General features: G+C 44.3%; 1 protein-coding gene across 2 annotated transcripts in view; it reads right to left on the bottom strand.

The window, feature by feature from the left end:
- Positions 1–2,037: 2,037 nt before the first annotated feature.
- LOC125280254 (proline-rich transmembrane protein 3) overlaps positions 2,038–20,454 on the bottom strand; it is a 31,467-nt gene continuing 13,050 nt past the window's right edge. Inside the window, exons 2-4 of one of the 2 annotated variants that reach the window (XM_048210650.1) lie at positions 17,451–18,279; positions 16,953–17,216; positions 2,038–4,533 (exon numbers count right to left, since the gene is read on the bottom strand). In XM_048210650.1, coding sequence (XP_048066607.1) covers positions 2,540–4,533; positions 16,953–17,216; positions 17,451–18,249 — 3,057 coding nt within the window. In that variant the 5' untranslated portion in view covers positions 18,250–18,279 and the 3' untranslated portion in view covers positions 2,038–2,539. The remainder of the gene's footprint in view (positions 4,534–16,952; positions 17,217–17,450; positions 18,280–20,454) is intronic. The other variant, XM_048210651.1, reaches the window with a different exon arrangement.

Below are 20,454 nucleotides of genomic sequence, written 5' to 3' on the forward strand. Positions count from 1 at the left end.
AAATGTTTTTCTCCAATACATGTTGGCCACAATTATTGGCACCCCTAGAAATTCTTATGAGTAAAATATCTCTACATTCCCAGTCATATTTAAATTTTTTAGCACACTAGGGTGACTAGGAGCATGAAATTGTCCAGCTATGACTTCCTGTTCCACAGGAGTACAAATATGTGTAAACACAAAGGCAAAAATTCCCTTAATCATTCATCACAAGGAGAAAAACAAAAGAATATAGTTCTGATGTGCAGCAAAAGATTGTTGAGCTTCACAAAATAGAAAATGTTTATAAGAAAAAAAGCCAACGCATTGAAAATCCCCATTTCCACCATTAGGGCAATAATTAAGAAGTTCCAATCAACTAAAGATGCACAGTAAGGAGGAGAGTTTGAGTGGCAAAAGACTGTCCAAGGATCACAGCTGGACAATTGCAGAAATTTGCTGAGTCTTGGGGTCAGAAAGCCTAAAAAAAATTACCAAACAGCACCAAAAGTTGTTTGGGAGGGTTTTAAGAAAAATCCTCCTCACTCATCCAAAAACAAACTCCAGCATATTCAGTTGACAGACATGAATGGAACTTCAAAAGGGACCTGGTTCTATGGTCAGATGAAACTAAAAAAAGAGCTTTTTGGCAGCAAACCCACTAGATGGGTTTGGTGCAAACAGGGACAAAAAGTATCCCAATGCCTACTGTTAAATATGGTGCTGGATCTTTAATGCTGTGGGCCTATTTGTTTTGGTGGAGGTCCTGGACATCTTGTTCAGATACATGGCATCATGGATTCAATCAAATACTAACAGATAAAAATCAAAACCTGACTGCTTCTGCTAGAAAACTTATAATAGGCCGTGGTTGGATCTTCCATCAGGACAATGATCCAACACAAACAATGTGTCATTAAGCACAAAATGAAGCTTCTGCCATGGACGTCCCAGTTCCCTGACCTGAACCCTATAGAAAATGAGTGGGGTGAACTGAAGAGAAGAAGCACCAACATGGAGCTGGGAATCTGAAGGATCTGGAGAGATTCTGTATGAAGGAATGGTCTTTGATCTCTTGTCAGGTGTTCTCCAAACTCACCAGGTATTATAGAAGAAGACTCAGAGCTGTTATCTTGGGGAAAGGACTTTGCAATAATTGGGTGCCAATAATTATGGCCAATGTGAACTAGAGAAAAATATTTATTTCATAATGAGCTTTTTCCCCCATTTTCAATTGTTTTACTTAAATGAAAGGTTAGAATTTTGTAAATTTTTTGAATGAAAGATCAAAAGGATAAACAATGCAGATTTATTTTCAAAGCCGCCTTTGCTCATATTTACTAAGGATGCCAATATTTGTGGAGGGCACTGTATAGTGCCTAGTTAAGATGTGATGAAACTGTGTTGGTTTTACTATGGCACTGAGAAATTTTAAAGAAGGAAAGCTATGCAAATGTTAATATGCACCTGTCTATGCATTTGTCATTGACTGACAACATTGTATTTTTTAGAATCAGTTAATATTCTTGCAATAGGAAAGATTGTCATTCACAGTAAATGCATTGCATGTAACCAGAATACACCATTATTTACAAACAAAAATATAGTATATACATAATCTGTTTTAGTTATACTCACAGCTTTCTATCATTTATTGCTCGGACATGAGTTCTGTTGTATTGAATAAAGTAGTGATGAGCTGAGCATTCAACTGTTTTGAAATTTGACCAAACTGCTGAATGCACCAACAAACAAAATTTTAGTCTGCTATTCAGTCAGTTGCCAAGTCAGTTATATAAAAATTATTTTACTAAACATAACTCCAGTTGTTGGAAAGTTTGGCATGTTTCTGGTATGCTGTATTGCAGGAATAAACTGGAAGTACAAAGCATGGGCAAGAAAGTCAACATGTTACATACAATACATACAAAATAAATTCAGTTCAAATGCAGTGCAAAGAAGAAAAAAGACACTATCCAGACACAGGTCTTCACAAAGCACTTAGGTTGGTCTATGGGACAAGGCACTGCATCAGCATAAATATTAAAATACACACTACTGCATAAGTACAGCCACAAAACTTAAATATTACAAATAATGACAGGAGACTAGTAACTCTTTGTGAAGTACTGTACATGGAGTCACCCCACCAACAGAAATTACACAAATAACACATAACTAGAAGTTAATTTGCCTATAATAGTGGTCCTACCACTGAAAAAAGACAATTTGAATAACTTTCCAGATCAAATAACAAACATTTTATACAAAAACATTAATAATGGTAAAAACAAAATACACACTTTTGGAATGCCTTGCCTCATAGACTTCTGTTGTATGTACACATCAGTAAACAAAAATTTTGAAAAAAACAAACAAAAAAAAAAAAAAAAAAAAATTTTAGTGTTGATTGCACTTCTTTATACTATTATATACTTAGTACCATTATACTACAATTAAACTCAGTCCATCTGAGCAAGTCATAATTAAATGTGTAATGTCTGATTTTTGGATAATGTGAATGCATTTTAACCTTGAGTTGTTGTGTGCCACATCATGTTCAAAGGTCAATAATGTCACTGCCAACACTGGCTGAGTCATCATTTCGCGTGACTTTCAAGTAACTATTCCCACCTCTACTATTTGATTGCGAACTTTCAAGGTCAGGGGTTAGAAACAGCCTTGTGTTTTCTGCACTGTGCATGAAGGCATGGCTTGTGCTTGGGGAAGGGTGCAGTGAGACCGGGCAGGACAAAGAGGAAGGCACTGGTGCCTCAGAGACCCAACGGAAGCCCTGATGAGTGGGCGTAGGGGGAGCTGTGACCTGTCGGCTGGGCACAGCACTAGGAATGGAGCGATCCAGACCTGTGGAGGACTCTGTGAGCAATGTGTGCTCATCACTGCTCAATGACAGTGTGATTTGGGGTTCACTATTTCGTCGCATCCAAAGGTTTTGAGAGGGAGGAGGCGATAGTGGTCGCAGTGGCTGGAACAAACTTTCGCCCCTTAACAGATGCTGACGATGAAGTGCCTCATCAATACTGCGGCCAAGGTCAATTGGGGTTGGAGGGCGCAGGTCAAAATCACAGAGTGAGATGGCTGACTCCTTGTCCCTGTCCAGACTGCTAGTTGAAGAGCACTGAGGTGGATGTGCAAGTGGCTGCAGTCTTAGCAATGAACCTGCAGAGCCCCCTGCAAAGCTTTTCAGATTGCGCCCATGATTGGTGTCTTTAAGTGGGTCATGATTTCGTATGAGGCTCTTGCTAATGTCCACCCCTGATCGCTCCTGTCCTGCCCAGTTATTGGGCAACTCTCCCACCACTGCACTACTGCTGGACCCTCCAATCCCATTACTTTCAGATTTCCTTTGTTGCCTTACCTTGAGGCTCTGCACAATCTTTGCCCAGCATGTATGTCTGCTGGTAGAGTTTGATGATTGAGAGGGTGAGGGCAAGCTTTCTGTGGCAGCTCCTTCCTGTCTTGGTGCTCCACATATGTGGCCTCCATTGGGTCTCCAGAAGACCCAGGAAGACACCAGAAGCAGGCAGAAAGCCCAGACAAGCTCCAACAGTCGTCCCCAGAACTGACAGAGCCACCATGCCCAACGAAAGAGTCTCCAGTCTCCTAGTAGTCCATATAGCCACATGCAGGCATAAATGTGCAACAGACAGCACAATGCCCCAAGAAGAGCGCACACTGCCAGTACCCATGCTAAAACATGCACCTTTTCTTCACCTATTCCCTTATTTCTTCCCCGAGCTGCATGTGTGTGAGAGAGGCGTGGCAGTGCCAAGAAAAGGTAGCCTAAACACAGTGTCAGGCCTGCAATTAGTGTGAGGCTCTGTAGGACGATGGGAACAGCAGGCGAAAGTGCAGGGGAAAGCAAGTCTGCAGCAAGTAGGAGAGTGCATTGTAAAACAGCTAATACTCCTAACAGAGGGGGGTGCTGAAGTGTTGGTGGTAGCCAAGTTACTCCTGCCTTTTTTAGTACCAATATTACTAATGCAGCCTGTGCCAAAATTAACAGTGGTAATGGCAGCGTGTATAAAGCTATTATTACAGGAGGTGGCAGAAGGAACCGTGTCCCATATGGATCGAGCAAAAAGTGGCCTGCTCTAACCACACCCACAACTAACAAGAAGCTATTGGTGAGCATCAGTTCACCACAGTGAGAGCAGTTCAAGCTGGGAGCTAACGCTAAGCCAAGGACTGAGCCAACGGTAAGCAGAAGGAAGAGGACAGCAGAACCAAATACATGCAGCTCCCATGCAAATGACAGTGTGCGTTTTAAGTCTGCCCACACTAAAAAGCTGCCATTTGTTGCACCATATTTGTCAGCATTATTTTGATCTTTGGAAAAAACACAGGGGCCCACACCAGTACCACAGGAGTCCTTAGGTTGGGCATGGGTTGGAGAGGCAGAATTTGACTTCAAAGATGGAACTATTCCCTGTGTGACTGACTGGTCCGTCTCTATAACTCTTCTATCATTTTCAGAGAATACAAAATGTCCAATCGGGTGAAGAGAGGTTGTCCTTAGAAAAGGTGATATACCTGTGGAAATCAAAAGAGATACAAGAAATATTATTGAGGCAACTGGCAAAGCACATTAAAAAAACAATAGGAAAGCACATAACTACATACAACACACAACAATATACAATCCTTTTCATACCATTTTCAGTAAAAAGATATACAATGTATAGTTATGAATCTAAATTCATAAATCATTTTCTTGCACAGATTTAAGCATAGTTTTGCAATTCATAAATTTTTACAAACTGATTTCTAATTAACATATATAAGAAAATATAATGTTCATAAACATAAGAATACACTAAAGAACACTATGAATAGGTTTTTAAAGAATAAGCATCATACACTTCAAATCATCATTATGTACCATAATGAATTTTTCTGTTCTTCAGAAAAATTCTCCAGGTCCTGCAGATTCTTCAGTTCCCTTTCGATACTTCACTCATACTGCGTATGGGAAAGGTCTCCTTTTTCATCCCTTACTGAAGTCTTTTTCAATAACGCAGTGCAACTGCATCGTCATTGGTTCACTCATAGACAAGTTGTTGAACCAATGACTGCGCGGCATAGCTGCGCAGCCTATGGCGACAAAGCGCGCGAATATTCCCGCCGAAATGGGCGGGGTTTAGGGCTATATAAGCAGGCGCTTTGCCATAGGATTTCAGTTCTCTCTCCTTCAGCGACGACTTCACATCGCTCCTCGCTGATCTCCGACTGAAGCCTTCGCCGCCTGGAAGAAGCTCGCCTGGAAAGAAGATCTCGCCGCCATCGAAGCGGACTGCTGAGCTCGCCAACGAAGAAGCGCCGGCGCCCTCGTCGACTGCCGCCTCGAGCCGCCCGCTTCCCGCTTCCGGCCGCCTGCCAGCCCGTCTCCTGCCGCCATCCGGCGCGCCTAAAAGAGCATTTTCCCGCGGTTTATTGCTGCTCTAAAAGAGCTTTTCCTAGCGGTTCATACCGCTCTAAAAGAGCTTTCCGCGGCCCTCGCCGCTCTAAAAGAGCCCCTCAAATGCCGTTTTCACAGCGGCGGCGGCGTTGCTGCAAATTTCTTCAGTGAAGGCGGACCCGCCGCTCGCGCCCTCCTGTCTTCTTCCTCCCGCGAGCCGGCTAGGAAGAGACAACGGGGCAGAGTGGCCCAGCGCACGGAGTTGGATGAGATCACGCCGGCTCAGCCCCCGCGTGCCTCACCCTCTCCCTCGAGAGAGCAGTCCCCTGTCCTGTTCTCCCGCCCTGAGCTGCGTCCCTCGGCAGAAGCGAGCGACCTCGTCTCCTTCGGTGGTTCTGAGGACGAGCCGCTTGATGACTCCATGTCTCTCGCGGCCTCTGAAACTGAAGGATGGGCCGGTGATTCAGAGGACCCCGCCCGCCTTCCCTCGCCCATTGACTGCAAGCCGGATATGGATGCCGAGCTCTTCCGCATCCTCTCGAAGGCAGTGGAGGATTTGGACCTCGAATGGGCTCCACCAGAGGAGCCATCACGGAGCAGGCTCGATGAGTGGTTCCTGCCGGGTCACCGCCAGGCCCCTCACCAACGCTCTGCCCCGTTTTTCCCAGAGGTTCATGACGAGCTGACGAAGTTGTGGGGCCCCCCTTATTCTGCCCGCCTACGTACTACACATTATTCAGCTCTCACCTCTGTGGATGGCTCTGAAGAGAAGGGTTACAAGCATCTACCGCCCCTGGACGAAGCAGTGGCGGCTCACCTCTGTCCCCCCGCGGCTGTGGGCTGGAAGACGAAGAGGGCCCTTCCATCCAAGCCCTGCAGGACCACCTCTGCCCTGGCTGACAGAGCTTACACGTCCGCGGGTCAGGCTGCCTCAGCGCTGCACACCATGGCGATTCTCCAGGTGTTTCAGGCGAAGCTCCTCCGTTCTCTGGACGAGTCCGGCATCGATGCACCTGCCTTCCGTGACCCCCGCAGCGCCACTGACTTGGACGATCCATGGCCAGCCTGGTCATGCTTGAGCGCCACTTGTGGCTCAACCTGACCGAGATAAAGGAGATGGACAAGACAGTCTTTTTGGACGCCCCGGTCTCTCCCTCCGGTCTCTTCGGACCAGCAGTAGAGGGCTTTACGGAACGCTTCACCGCAGCACAGAAGTCGTTCCAGGCCATGCGACACTTCCTGCCTAAGCGCTCCAGCTCTATGTCTGCTTCCAGGCGCCCCAAGTCTGCGCCGGCTCAGCAGAACAAGCCTGCCCCCTCTACCTCTCAGGCAGCGCCACCCAAGGAACAGCGCCACCGTTCTCACTCCGCAAAGTGCTCCTCCTTCCCGAGGCAACGCCAGGGACCCCGGCCGAAGATTTCGCTGGACCCGACGCCTCCTAAGCCTTCCTGAGCTTTCAGGAAGGAAGAGGCTGGGGCAAAGTCTCGCCAAAGCCGGACCACCCCAAAAGCTCTTTCGTTCCGCCTCCCCTCCCCTCGTTCAGCTTCCGGGCGCGGGAGATATGTTCAGTGTTGTGCTAACTGGGCCCAAAAGTGTTGCATCTATGCCAAACGCCGTTCTCATGGTGAACACTATAAATATTTTACCTTCTCAAAGAAAGAGAAAATTTCCTCTTCCACTCTCTCCAGTGTACGGGCCCCCGATCGGCGGCCCGTCATCCGATGCCATTCAACCCCTTGTCACGCGGGACGAGGCCTGGCAGGCCATCCCCGGAGTGTCAAGCTGGGTCCTGGGGACTCTAAGTCGAGGCTACTCGCTTCAGTTCACCCGAAGGCCCCCGCGCTTCAGCGGGGTGCTTCAGACTTCAGTCAACATGGACGACGCTCATGTCCTCCGAGCCGAAGTCACGTCTCTTCTGAGGAAAGAAGCTATAGAAATAGTTTCCCCCTCAAAGAGCAATTCGGGGTTCTACAGCCGTTATTTTCTAGTCCCCAAGAAAGATGGCGGTCTCAGACCCATCTTAGATCTCAAGCTCTTGAACCTCTCCCTCATGAGACGGAAGTTCAAGATGTTAACGCTAAAGCAGATCCTCACGCAGGTTTGCCCCGGGGACTGGTTCTGCTCGCTGGACCTGAAAGATGCATACTTTCCCATCCAGATAGCCCCCCATCACAGGCGATTCTTGAGATTCGGATTCGAGGGTGTGGCTTACCAATATACGGTTCTTCCATTCGGGCTGTCCCTAGCTCCTCGCACTTTTACCAAGTGCATGAACGCGGCGCTTTCCCCACTGAGACAGTTGGGAATCCAGGTTCTCAATTATCTCGACGACTGGCTCATCCTAGCCCAGTCACGAGCCGAGCTGGAGCATCACAGATCCGTGCTACTCAGCCACATGGAGTGCCTGGGTCTCAGGGTCAACTTTGCCAAGAGCTCACTGCTCCCCAGCCAACGTATAACGTTCCTGGGTGCAGTCTTCGACTCAGCCCGTATGACGGCTGTAATCATGCCAGAGCGCGCTCTGGCCATTCAGCAGCTCGCGGCATCGGTCAGGAACAGATCTCCCTCTGAAGTTCTTCCAGAGGATGCTAGGGCTGATGGCTTCCGCCTTCCCGGTTCTGCAGCTCGGCCTTCTGCGGATGCAGCCTCTGCAATACTGGTTGAAGTTCCGGGTCAGATATGCTATCTCGGAGCAATGTCCCCTCAGACGAGTGGATGCTCCACCCCCAGACGGTTCTCATGATCTGGGAGTTCTTCGGGAAGGCAGAGGTAGACCTCTTCGCCTCAGAAGACAACTCTCACTGCCCAATTTATTTCTCGAAGGAGGACAATGCACTGGCTCACGTCTGGCCCAGCACCCTCCTTTACGTTTTTCCCCCGATCGCTCTGATCTCGCAGATCATCAGACGAATCAGGGAAGACAAGCACAGAGTCCTCCTGGTGGCCCCGCTCTGGAGGAGCCAAGTTTGGTCCTCAGAGCTGTTCAGGCTTTCCATGAAAGCCCCGTGGCCGATCCCCCTGAGACGGGACCTCCTCTCTCAGGCGAACAGGATGATTTGGCATCCCTAGCCAGAACTCTGGGCTCTGCACCTCTGGTTCCTCGATGGGAGCCTGCTAACCTCCCCGGGGACGTGCTGAATACCATCTCTCAGGCGAGAGCTCCCTCCACGAGACGCCTCTACGCCCAGAAATGGTCGGTCTTTGTTGGCTGGTGTTCTGCACGCAACATAGACCCAGTGGAGTGTGATGTATCTCCGATACTGTCTTTCCTCCAGGAGCGTTTAGAACTGGGTCGCACCCCTTTAACGTTCAAAGTTTACGTAGCAGCCATCGCAGCGTTTCACGTTCCTATCGCTGGCCAGTCAGTGGGACGAAACAACCTCGTGGTGCGTTTCTTGAGAGGTTCTAGGCGATTGAATCCACCTCGCCCTCTCACCGTTCCCACCTGGGACCTCTCTTTGGTCCTCAGAGCTCTCAAAGGGCCTCCCTTTGAGCAGCTGTGTTCAGCTGACCTCAGGCCCCTGACGCTCAAAACCACTCTGCTACTTGCACTAGCAGCGTTTAAGCGTGTTGGCGACTTGCAGGCCCTCTCCGTGAGCCCTGCATGCCTTGTGTTCGGGCCCAATGACTCCAAGGTCGTTATGAAACCTAGGCATGGCTACGTCCCTAAGGTGCTCTAGACTCCATTCAGAGCACAGGTCATTTCCCTCTCAGCGCTTCCTCCCTCGTCAGATGAGCGAGAGCTGCTCTGCCCCATCAGGGCATTAAGGACCTACGTTGAGCGATCACAGTCTTTCCGGCAATCCGATCAGCTCTTTATCTACTTTGGCGGCCGCACCAAAGGGTCTTCGGTCTCAAAGCAATGTCTTGCACGTTGGATAGTCGACGCTATTACTCTTTGTTACTCCTCTATGGGCCTCAACTGCCCCATAGGAGTTAGAGCCCACTCCACTAGAGGAATGGCTTCCTCTTGGGCCTGGTCTAGTGGAGTTTCGATTAAAGACATCTGTGAGGCGGCCGGCTGGTCCTCGCCGTCCGCTTTTGTCAGATTTTATCATTTGGACGTCCCGACCTTACAAGCTCGGGTCCTCTCGGTATGATCCAGCGGCCTCTATCGAGCTCCGCTTCATGCCACTCTGGGAGTTGACTCCCCTTTTGGTAGTGTAACAAGGGTTTGACGGCTCCGGCCTTCTCACTTGTCCTCTGGTTCCCTCGCGGTGTCCAAGACAAGTCCAGGCGTTCCCTGCCGTGGCATGGCGCGGTTGAATTCGTTCCCCATACGCAGTACGAGTGAAGTATCGAAAGGGAACGTACTCGGTTACTAACGTAACCTCGGTTCCCTGAGATACGGAACAAGTACTGTGTTACATGCCATGCCACGAGACTGTGGCTTCAGTGTCGTCGCTTCAGTCGAATGACCTGAAATCCTATGGCGAAGCGCCTGCTTATATAGCCCTAAACCCTGCCCATTTCGGCGGAAATATTCGCGCTTAGTTAATATCTTACTCAGGAGAGTACTAAATAAAAAATAACATGCATTTTGTATAATCTCCTTTATTTTGTTAAAATTATTCACATTTTCACAGATTCTGCAAGTGGTTCACGTACTTTTTCTTGCAACTGTATACATGTGTGGTTTTACCTATGGCTATCATGATTTAAATGTATGATACTATGGATGACCAATGGTTAATTTTAATAAAACTAGTTTAATAAAATTTTAACTGAAACAGTCAGAATATTAAATTTTACTCTATGAGGTTGTTTCAATTTTTACAGATGTTACTGTATTTGTTAATGAACATAAATATACATCTGCATCCCAACTCAAGCTACTGCTACTGTTATTCAACTCAAGATGCTGTCAAATGTGCATTTCTAAGAGACAAAACACATTACATTATTAATATTGCAGCCTGCACTGCAAACTGTGCCTAAGATATACAAAGTCAGGAAACACAAACTATCAAAAATAAAGAAATACATTTTTCTATTAAGATATTTCTTTTGTTAAAGAAAAAAGTCTGAAAAAGAATTTTATTTAAGTTAATTCATGCATATTTTTATGTAGAAAAATATTTTATCCTTATAAATGTTTTGACAATTCTTCCTCAGATTGGAGAAATGTTCACCTGTTTGGCAAGTTTTTGTCATGTTCCGACAATAAAGAATACTTTAAAACCATAAGTAACTGTCTGTTTTCTACAACTTTCACTCAGGATCAAAAATCTGCCTTTAAATTTGAAAGAAATAAAGATTTGACATTTATTGTGATCATTTCAAAAGTTATCAAGAAACATTTACATTCACTGCATTCTTGAGCTGGTAATATTCTTCGGAGATTAAAAAATCTTTACATCATAGGTTCTTGAGATCAAAATATTAGTTTCTGGGATCTTTAAAGTCAGCATTAAGTCAAAACTGACCGTTTATTTTCTTAATGCGTGTTACTGGTCTTATCGTGAATAATTCATACAGGCATACCTTTTCATAGCATTCATAACAGGTCAAAAAGACCTTGTAATCTTTAATCAAAATGTCACAACTTACTCGTCCTGTGATATGACTGAATCATCTCCTTTGTCATGCCCTATATTTTTTTCTTGTTCAATAAGCCATTTCACGCACTAGGTCACAATACCGTAGTGTCATGAGTAGCTGCTGTAGGAATCACACAATGGAGGATATAAGGAATAACAGTCTTTTTTATAATCCATGAAACTCAGGGGAAGTATAAACAATCACGCAAACTGAAACCAACAAGGGACTGAACAAAACAAGGGAGTTTAAATACAAGACAAACATAATGACTGACAGGTGATAATTATATATATTACCATTAGGGCTGTGAATCTTTGGGTAGACAGCGTTTTAACGTAAGGCTGCTTCAACTACGGACGGAGCATGAGCGCAATCCAGTGAAAGGCGGTAAAGAGTGTAGCGCACATCAGTGAAGGAGAGCTGAGAGGGCGCGAATGATGGCACACAACATCTCCATTAATTCACACATGTAGTAATTTAATATTTATATATTTTAAAGCACTGAATCGCGATTAATCGATTCTTAGCATTTTACATCGATTATTGACCGAAATGAACAATTCACGATTCAAAAAACATTCAAAACAATGCATCAAGAAAACGAGTGAATCATTACACCCCTAATAACCATAGAAACAAACAAGGAGATATTCAGTAACCAAGAAAACCAAAACTGGAGCTGAGTAACAGGAACTAAACAAAACAGAATATAAAAGTACATAACCGTGACAGTACTCCCCCCTCCCAGAAGACACATCTTAAGTACAAGACACATCGCGCAGTAACAAGTACACCTGAGGAGGGAGGCAGAGGGCTTTGGAGGAGGGTGCAGAGTTTGTGATGGGCAGGGAATTGATGGAGACAGACACCATGGTGGAGCCGGCAGTGGAAGGAGCCAGGGTGGAGCTTTGGCAGAATGCCCAGGCAGAACCCGGAGAGCAACTGAGGTGGAACCAGGGTGTGTGGAGTATCTGGCGAAGCAGAGAGGCTGACAGACCAGGTCGACATCCATGGCCCGGAAGCCTAAGGAGGAGCTGCTGGCTCAGGACCAAGGTGGAGATGTGGGCTCAGCAGTCTGGGGTGATGATAGAGGGAGTAAGAATGATGGGGAAACCGGAGGGAAGGAGAAGTCCGGTGGAGCCGAAGGGGTGGAGGATTGAGGCATAGCTGGATACCTGGAAGTCTGTGGCAGAGGCAGAGTGACAACTGACTGAGGCTGAGCTGGAGGGACGAGGGAGACGGGGAGAATCCTAGAGCTGATGGACCACGATGAAGACAAGGGAGCACAGAGTCAGTGCGGAGCCAACAGGCTGACAGGCTGAGGACTCAGCATCATGCCAAGCTGATGGAGGGGCAGAGCCAAGGAGCTGGACCATGATCCTAAGGATCCAGGGGACTGGACATAACCAGTGTAAGAATTGAGGGCGAACCAGACAAATAACACCAGAACGTAGCACCAAGGAACATGGTACATGGAAACTGGGATGTATGCAGTAAATACTGGGGAGTTTGAGTTGGTAAATTACTGGGTTTATCAGTTTGACTATGGGAAACAGCTGGAAACTCCAGTATTTCCCCTGACCAGGGAAACACGGTTGGTTGGAAGCAGAGTACACACTGGAACCCGCTCCTGCTGATTGGCAAGACAATATGTCCTCAAGAAGCAGTCAATCTCATGAATTTTCCTCTGCGACTGCCCGCTTGTCTGTGGATGGTAACCAGAAGATAGATTTACAGTCATACCCAGGAGTAACAGAAAGTTACGCCATACCTGTGAAATGATTTGAGGCCCACGATCAGATACAATTTTGTCTGGGAGTCCAAAGCTTCGGAACACATGGTGAAATAATAGTTTGACGGTCTCCATGGTGGTTGGTAGTTGTTTCAGTGGAAATAATCTGCAAGCTTTCGAGAATCTAATCTGTCAACTGCCACCAACACACAGGTATCAATTTTGGATTCAGGGAGGTCTATGATGAAGTCCACTCCCAGGTTTGACCAGGGCCATTGAGTTACAGGCAGCAGGAGGAGTTTGCCAGCTGTTAAATGGCAGAGAGACAATGGCACACTTGGAGCATCCTTGGATGAAGCGATGCACTTCCTGAGCCATGCGTGGCTATCAGCATTTGGAACGGAAGAGCGAGAGGGTCTGGTAGATACCAGGGTGGCCAATGCCCAGAAAGGAGTGGACTGACTTGAGGAGGGTGGCTCGAAGGGTGGCAGGAATGTAACGTTTACCCTCAGGATACTCAGGATCAGAAACTGAGGCCTGGGATGATCTATTCTTCCAAAGCCCATTGGATGGGACATAGAAAACATATCAGGAGTTAATATGGTTTCAGGGTTGTTCTCTGGCGAGTATCTGAGGGACAGGAAATCTGCTTTAGTATTCTTGGAACTCAGGAAATATGATATCAAGAACAGGTGAAAAATAATGTCCATCTGGCCTGCCATGGATTAAGTCGTTAAGCCTTCTGCAGATACTCAATATTGCGCTGGTTAGTGATGGCGTGATCCCTCTAACCAATGACGGCATTCTTCTAAAGTCAATTTGATGATGAGCAAATCTTAGTTCCCAATGTCGCAGTTTTGCTCCGCCTGAGATAACTTCCGGGAGAAGAGGTCACATGAGTGAAGTTTGTCTGGACTCCCCTGCCACTGAGACAATACAGCTCCCATGCCAGTTTGGGATGCATCCACCTCCATCATGAAAGGGCGCTCAGGATCAGAATGCACTAGGTGAAGCACTAGGAGGTGAAGGTGGCATTGAGACAAGCAAAGCTGTGGGAGGCTTCAGGCATCCAGGTGAGATTCTTTGGACCCTTCTTTAGTAGAGCAGTCAGAGGGGTGGCAATCATGCTGTACTTTTGAATGAACCTTCGTTAAAAGTTTGCGAAGCCTAACAATCTTAGTAGGTCCTTGACTGGCTTTGGAACTGGCCAGGACTTGACTGCTTCCAACTTCCCCTCATCTACCTGGATTCCCTGAGGGCTGAAGCTGTATCCCAGAAACTGGATGTGGTTCGGATGGAACAAGCTTTTTTCGGCCTTGAGGAACAACTGGAACTTCCCCAGACGTTCTAGCACCAGGGACATGTACTGTCTGGTTCTGGGAGTAAATCAGGATGCTGTCAATGTACACCAGGACAAAGCACTAAAGGTAGTCCTGGAACAACTGATTCATAAAGCTCTGGAATACGGAGGAGGCGTTGTTCAGGCCATACAGCATAACGTGGTACTTGTAGTGCCCCATTTGTGTTACCAAAGCTGTCTTCCACTCGTCCCCCCATCCATATCCGAATGAGATTATAAGCGTTGCGGAGGTTGGTTAACAGTAGCTCCTCTCAGCATCTTTAGTGTTATCTCCAATATTTCACTGTCACATTGTTCAATGTTCAATAGTCAATGAAAAGCCTCAGAATGCCATCCTTCTTTTGGACAAAGAAAAAAATAGACACGGCAGGGGAGGTAGATGGATGGATATAGCCTTATGCCAAAGCCTCTTTGATGTAACCCTTCATGCCCATTGCTCCAGGAGTGAGAGAGGGTAAATCCTTCCTCTGAGCAAAGGTTCACCCAGCAGCAGTTTGATGGCACAGTCCTATGGTCAGTAAGGGGGTAATTGGGAAACTCTTTTCAGGCAGAATACACTGAGAGTTTGTTGGTAGTAGGGAGGGATGTTAATGGGACCGTCATTTTCTATGGAGGTAGTGTTGACAGTAACAGGTTTGATATTCAAGGAAACATTCTTGTCTCTTACTGAAGGTCGGGTTACTGGACTGATGCAGGTTGAGAAGCATTGTGGGCTCTACTTCAAAATCTCACCAAGTTTCCATGACAGAACAGAAGAATGTTTAGACAGCCAGGGACGGCCCAGGATGATGTATGTGGTGTTTGCGCTGTTTCTGTGTTTCACAGTTCTTGGGGTTACACTTTATTTTACAGTATGTGTACTTACCGTGTGCTTCCCAAGAAAGTGCTGGTAATATAAGTAACTACATGGGGGGAGGGGGGGGGGGGCATAATAAACAAGTAATTAATAATTACTTAATTATATGCATAATTAAGCATAATAAACAAGTAACAAGCAAACTCGTTTAAGTTTGCTTGTTACTTGTTCATTTACCTACTTTTTTATTTCCTCAATTATTTAATAATTATCACGGGAAATGACGCGCATGAAACATAAACCATTGTCCATCATTTTGTGAGCAACTGGTGATAAAGAAAAATGCCATGTCGCAATATTGAAAATATTTCCATTTTAAACCATGAAGTCAAGCCAGTGGATATCATACAAACAATGTGCAAACTTTGCGTGAGAGTTATGCCAGTGAAGAAGTCTTAAACACCAGTCAATTATTCACTACAGAAACTGAAAGTAAAAACTGACCAAATGTCCGCCATCTGGCGCTGCATTTTCTTAGAAGATGAGAGATTAATCTAATTTTTTTTTTTTTATATTTCTCTTGTGGTCCATAGTGAACAAAATAGTATTTTCGTGAATCGAGAAGTATTTTGTGTTAAGTTGTTTTTGAGATGAGGAGTTAGCTAATCTTTTATTATCCTTGCAGCACATCGGTTATGTAGTGATGTGCTATTAAATTATTGTAATATTAATTTACTAGCCAAATAAAAGTAGACTTATAATAATAATAATTTAATATGCCCTGCGTGCCCGACCACTATGCCACCGTGAAGGACTAAACATTCATGTGGATTTGGATCTCGCTCGGGACACACACTGTGGTCTGTGGAGACCTGACTCAAGCCTAAAGCATAGGCTTCTTCAGCCATCTGCTTTCCAAATTCTTCCGTGCAACACATTTTTGTGACAGCATGGATGGTGCGCGTACCACAGTACAATGTTGCCTATGCCTATAAGTTCACTAAAAATGTTAGATGTAAACGAGTTGTGTAATCAAAGTTTACTACCATTACACTTGAAGTGCACTTTAAAGTACAATTAAAAGTATACTTTAATAAAACTAAAAAGTGGGCCAATGTACTCTTAAAAAGTACTAATATAGAACATGTACAAGTACTACTAGTGCACTAATACAAAGTTCTGTCACGAAACTCTAGATGGCGCAGACTAATAGGTCTTTAACTCAACCTGCTTGCAATCACATCAATATCTGTACCCTTCCCCCTTCCCCCATTATCAACATCCCTGAACACAACAGCAAGCTAATGGCACTTTTCCACTATGTGGAACAACTCGGCTCGGTTCGGCACAGCTCGGCTTGCTTACTTTCGGTTTTCTTTTCCACTGCAGTTAGAACAATTTAGTTGCGCCTCTTTTACTGCCGTGGATCCACTCCTCGGCTAGCTACCAACGAGTCTGTACCTCATCTACTGACCATAATACAGCCATTTCTTTTTTCAAGTTGTGTGCAATGGTCATTAAAAGCAAGTAGTTTCAAAAAGTTTTTTTTTTTTTCAAGTGTGAACAAATGATACTGCGGTGGCTGTTACTGACTATTTAAATCTAGCGTGTTTGGTGTCTTGTGTTTCAAATCCAATGACGCTGGTTGTGACGACTCTCTCTGACCAATCAGTGATCTGCAGTGTTTGCATATCACATTTAGTATCAGTATGGCACACTTGTAATCTCAACCAAGGTGGTACTATTTAAGCAAGCCATGCCGTTCCGTACCGAGCTGTCCCCTGCAGTGGAAAAGCACCAAAAAGTGAGCCGTACCGAGCCGTACCATGCTGCTTTCAGTTAAACAGCTCAAACATGCCTTTTAGTCTGGTACTAGGCTCAAGCCTAGTCTGTGAAACTGGGTGTTAGAATACTTAATTATACTTTTAGTACAATAATTTAGCATATCCCAATCAAAAGATCAAGTACAAGATAAAGCCAAATATACATACTTCTCTATATACCTGTCAGTATAAGAACATAAAAAGTACACTGAAATTATACTCTCTTATTTTTAGTTTAAAAGAAGTATACTAATAGCACAAGTAATAGTTGTTTTTTCATCCTTCAGACAAATAATTCATACCTTTAGTGTTCTTTATATCGGTCACTGTTCTTTTAGTTCCTGGTTCCATTAATTGGTCATTGGGTAGTTTTGCTGATCTTGTTGACTGTGAAGTGCTTTTTGGCTGTGAATGGTTGGAACTAACAATGTCCACTCCCAGTGTCGGTGCCTCTAGTTGTAGACTGGTTTTGCTTGTATTAAGAGAGGTGGTTTCAATATATGATCGTAAAGTGGTAAACTGTCTTTTTGGCTGAATTTTAGCTGGAGTGGTTGTCCCCAAACTACCTGATAAACAAAAGAAAACATCAAACAGTTTTTCTCTAGTTTTTTGTTAAAGAATTGTTATAAATAAAAACAATGCATTTACATATATTATAAATATTTACATCTAGAGTGTATATATATATATATATATATATATATATATATATATATATATATATAAAGAATCTCAGAGATGTCTTATTTTGTAATCACGATTATTTATGTGAACGCAACATTACTTTATCTGTATTATACCTATTTCCAATCGAGTTCTGTTGCCATCCAATTGTCTTATCCCATTGGAAGTGGATAGAAGCTTTTCATTAGGTGGTGCAGTTGCAGAAGGGCTGGTCTGCTGTGAAGGGTTGATTGTTGGATTTGTATGTACTGTGGCCAAACTAGCCACAGTAGCAGTCTGAACTTGTGGTCTGTTCTGGGCATGCTCTTCACCAAGAAATGCTATAGCCTCTGTTGATGACCTAACAAAGCCATTTTCTTCATCACCTGACCCAACTGATGACAAGTCTTTCTCTTTAAATTCAGCAACTGGGTCATCTGTCATCGTGTCTGTCTCACTAACAGTTTCTTTTTCTTTTCCAGCGGCATCTTGTGGTAGCATGGCATTTTGAGTAGAACCTCTTTTGACTCTGTTTTTGTGTGATACTAAAAATTTACCTCTTGACCCAGTCTCAGTATGTGACGTTTTTGCTGAAAATATGTCCTCAGTATTTCTACTTTCAGTCCATTTACTTGAATCTCCAATTGATTTAATTAAACTTTTCCCATAGAAGCCACAAAGAAATGGTCTGACAACTAATGCAGCATTGGCAGACAGTTTATGATCAGTTTTTTTGACAAGCACATAAGTCTGTTTTTTTGAACAATAGGAAAACAGGCTGTGATTTGAATGAGTAGTCAGAGGAGAAAGAAAGTTTCCATGCACATGACTTATGAATGGATGAATTAAAGGCAGTAGAAGAAAGAGTTGGAGTAGAGGCACCATACTGACAATCTGCCCTACAGTGAAACTGCTATGGCTGTTTGTTGAAATCATATGCTCCCCCGTTTCTTCTCATTTCTTCTCCTGCAGAGAGAAACAAGTACATTAAAATTAAACTCACAGTGTTGAAAACAAGCCATTCTCATTGGTGATTGATGAGCATTTGAGAGATAAATGCATATATTGAATGAGAAAAATTTATAGACATATTTTGCACCTGATCTTTTTAATTTTTGGTCAAAGAATACATGATGGATAGAACTTTTGCTGTTACTTTCCATCTTATCAGTTAGTTGTTGCAGCCTTAATTCAGTATACAGCATCCACATTTTCAGGATCAGAAAGAAACATAAAAAAGTAAAAAATTACTTAAAGCAATCACCATTGTCAACTATTTTAATTGCGTACTATCATATGCTAAGTGTGTGTGTGTTTCAGGAGGAGGTGTGGCCTGCAATCTAGCCTGTAGAGGTCCTGAGTTCCTGATTGGTCCAGTCCCTGTCTGTGCTCCAGTTATAAGGACCTCCCCAAACATTCTACGAAGCTGAATGCGTGCCACTTGTATTGCTCTTCCCTTGTGTTCTGACTGTGTATACTTTGAGTTTAGTTTGCTTTGTAAGGTCAACCTTTGCTGTTTAATTTGCTGATTCAGACTCATTTGTATTTCATTGTAAATATTTTGTAAATATTGGTTTGTAAATATTTTAAGGGAAGTAGGGAGTGTGACGCCATGTCTTTTGATTGTACCGTTTGTCTATGTTTTTGGTTTAGGGAGCAAGGGAAGTTATGTTGTACTTTTCTTTGTTTTTTCTTTTCTTTTAGGGAATTTTGAAGGTATTCATTTAGTTATATTTGTTTGTTATTTTGGCCTTGTCAACTCTTGAGCTAAATGCCTTTACTTCTGGTTTCCACTTTTTTTTTTTTTGTAAATAAACACCTTTGTTGGAAATTTACATTGTGAGTGAGCGCACATTCATTTATGTCATGGCTGACCCTAGATGGTCGTAACACTATGAATAACTCCAAAAGCTCAAATGGGAAGGAGATTACATCTTAAACTAAATGATAACGTTGAACCTATTGTCACAGGGTGACTTGTAAAGATGATCCAAAGGAAGATGCAGGATGAATGAGTATAACCAATACTTTAATCAACACTGAGAGCAAGACTACAAACCATAAACATAAAGTTAACACAAGACAATGAACTGATGAAGAATTAAGGCATAAATACACAAAGAAGGTAATCAAAGGAACAGGGAACAGGGTTCCTGTGGGAGCTTGAGGGAACATCACTGCTGTGGCAGTGGAGAAAATTTTCCAATGGAACTGAGCTCCTGCGGGAGCTTGAGGGAACATCACTGCTGCGGCAGCGTAAAATTTTCCAGAGAAATCTGAGCTCCTGTGAGATCGTGAGGGAACATCACTGCTGTGGCAGTGGAGAAATTTCCAAAGAAACGGAGCTCCTGCGGGAGAGTGAGGGAACATCACTGCTGCGGCAATGAAATTTTTGAAACTGAGCTCCTGCCGCAATGTGGAGGAATGTCACTGCTGTGGCAGTGAAGAAAAGGCGCTTCTGTAGAAGCGGAGGGAATAGCATTGCTGAGGCAGAGAAAATTTGGATGGAAAAGCAGATCTTCTCTGGGAGCTTAAGGTAGTATTGCTGTTGCGGCAGTTGAATAGTGAAGTTGGTTCCTGCGGGAGCACGTGGGTGGATGCGGCTGCAGCGGTTAGAATGGAAATTTTCCACTATAAGTGGATTGGTGGTGTTAAGTAGAGGGTGAGCCTGTAGGTTTGGGTGTATGGGAGCAAGCTGGTGTTAACCCTTTAAGACCGGATGGAGCGTAGGCGTTCCCATTTGCCTGTCTCTCTTTAAGAGCTAATAAAAACTGAACCCATATAGGTAGCACAAAAAAATATTTTTGCATACAAAACCAGAGACGTTACATGTTCAGATCAATCCTCCAAGATGCTTCTGTTGCATAGTTTTCACCCTTTAATGAGTCTGAGTAATATGCGTTTACAACAAAAACAGCACAGCCGCTAACTGAATACAAATATGTAGATTTCACGTGCTCATAACTTCATGAAAAATGCACAGATCATAGAAAATGGCACATCATTATTTAAAGCAGATTCTCATGACTAAAATGAACCAAATCAACATAATATATCTTGTTGATCACAAGATATTACTCACAGAATGATTTAACATACATGGCTAAAAACATGTCTCTCATCTTTCCGGGATGCAGTGTG

Source organism: Megalobrama amblycephala, linkage group LG12 (genome assembly GCF_018812025.1).
Source record: "Megalobrama amblycephala isolate DHTTF-2021 linkage group LG12, ASM1881202v1, whole genome shotgun sequence".
NCBI classification, from domain to species: domain Eukaryota; kingdom Metazoa; phylum Chordata; class Actinopteri; order Cypriniformes; family Xenocyprididae; genus Megalobrama; species Megalobrama amblycephala.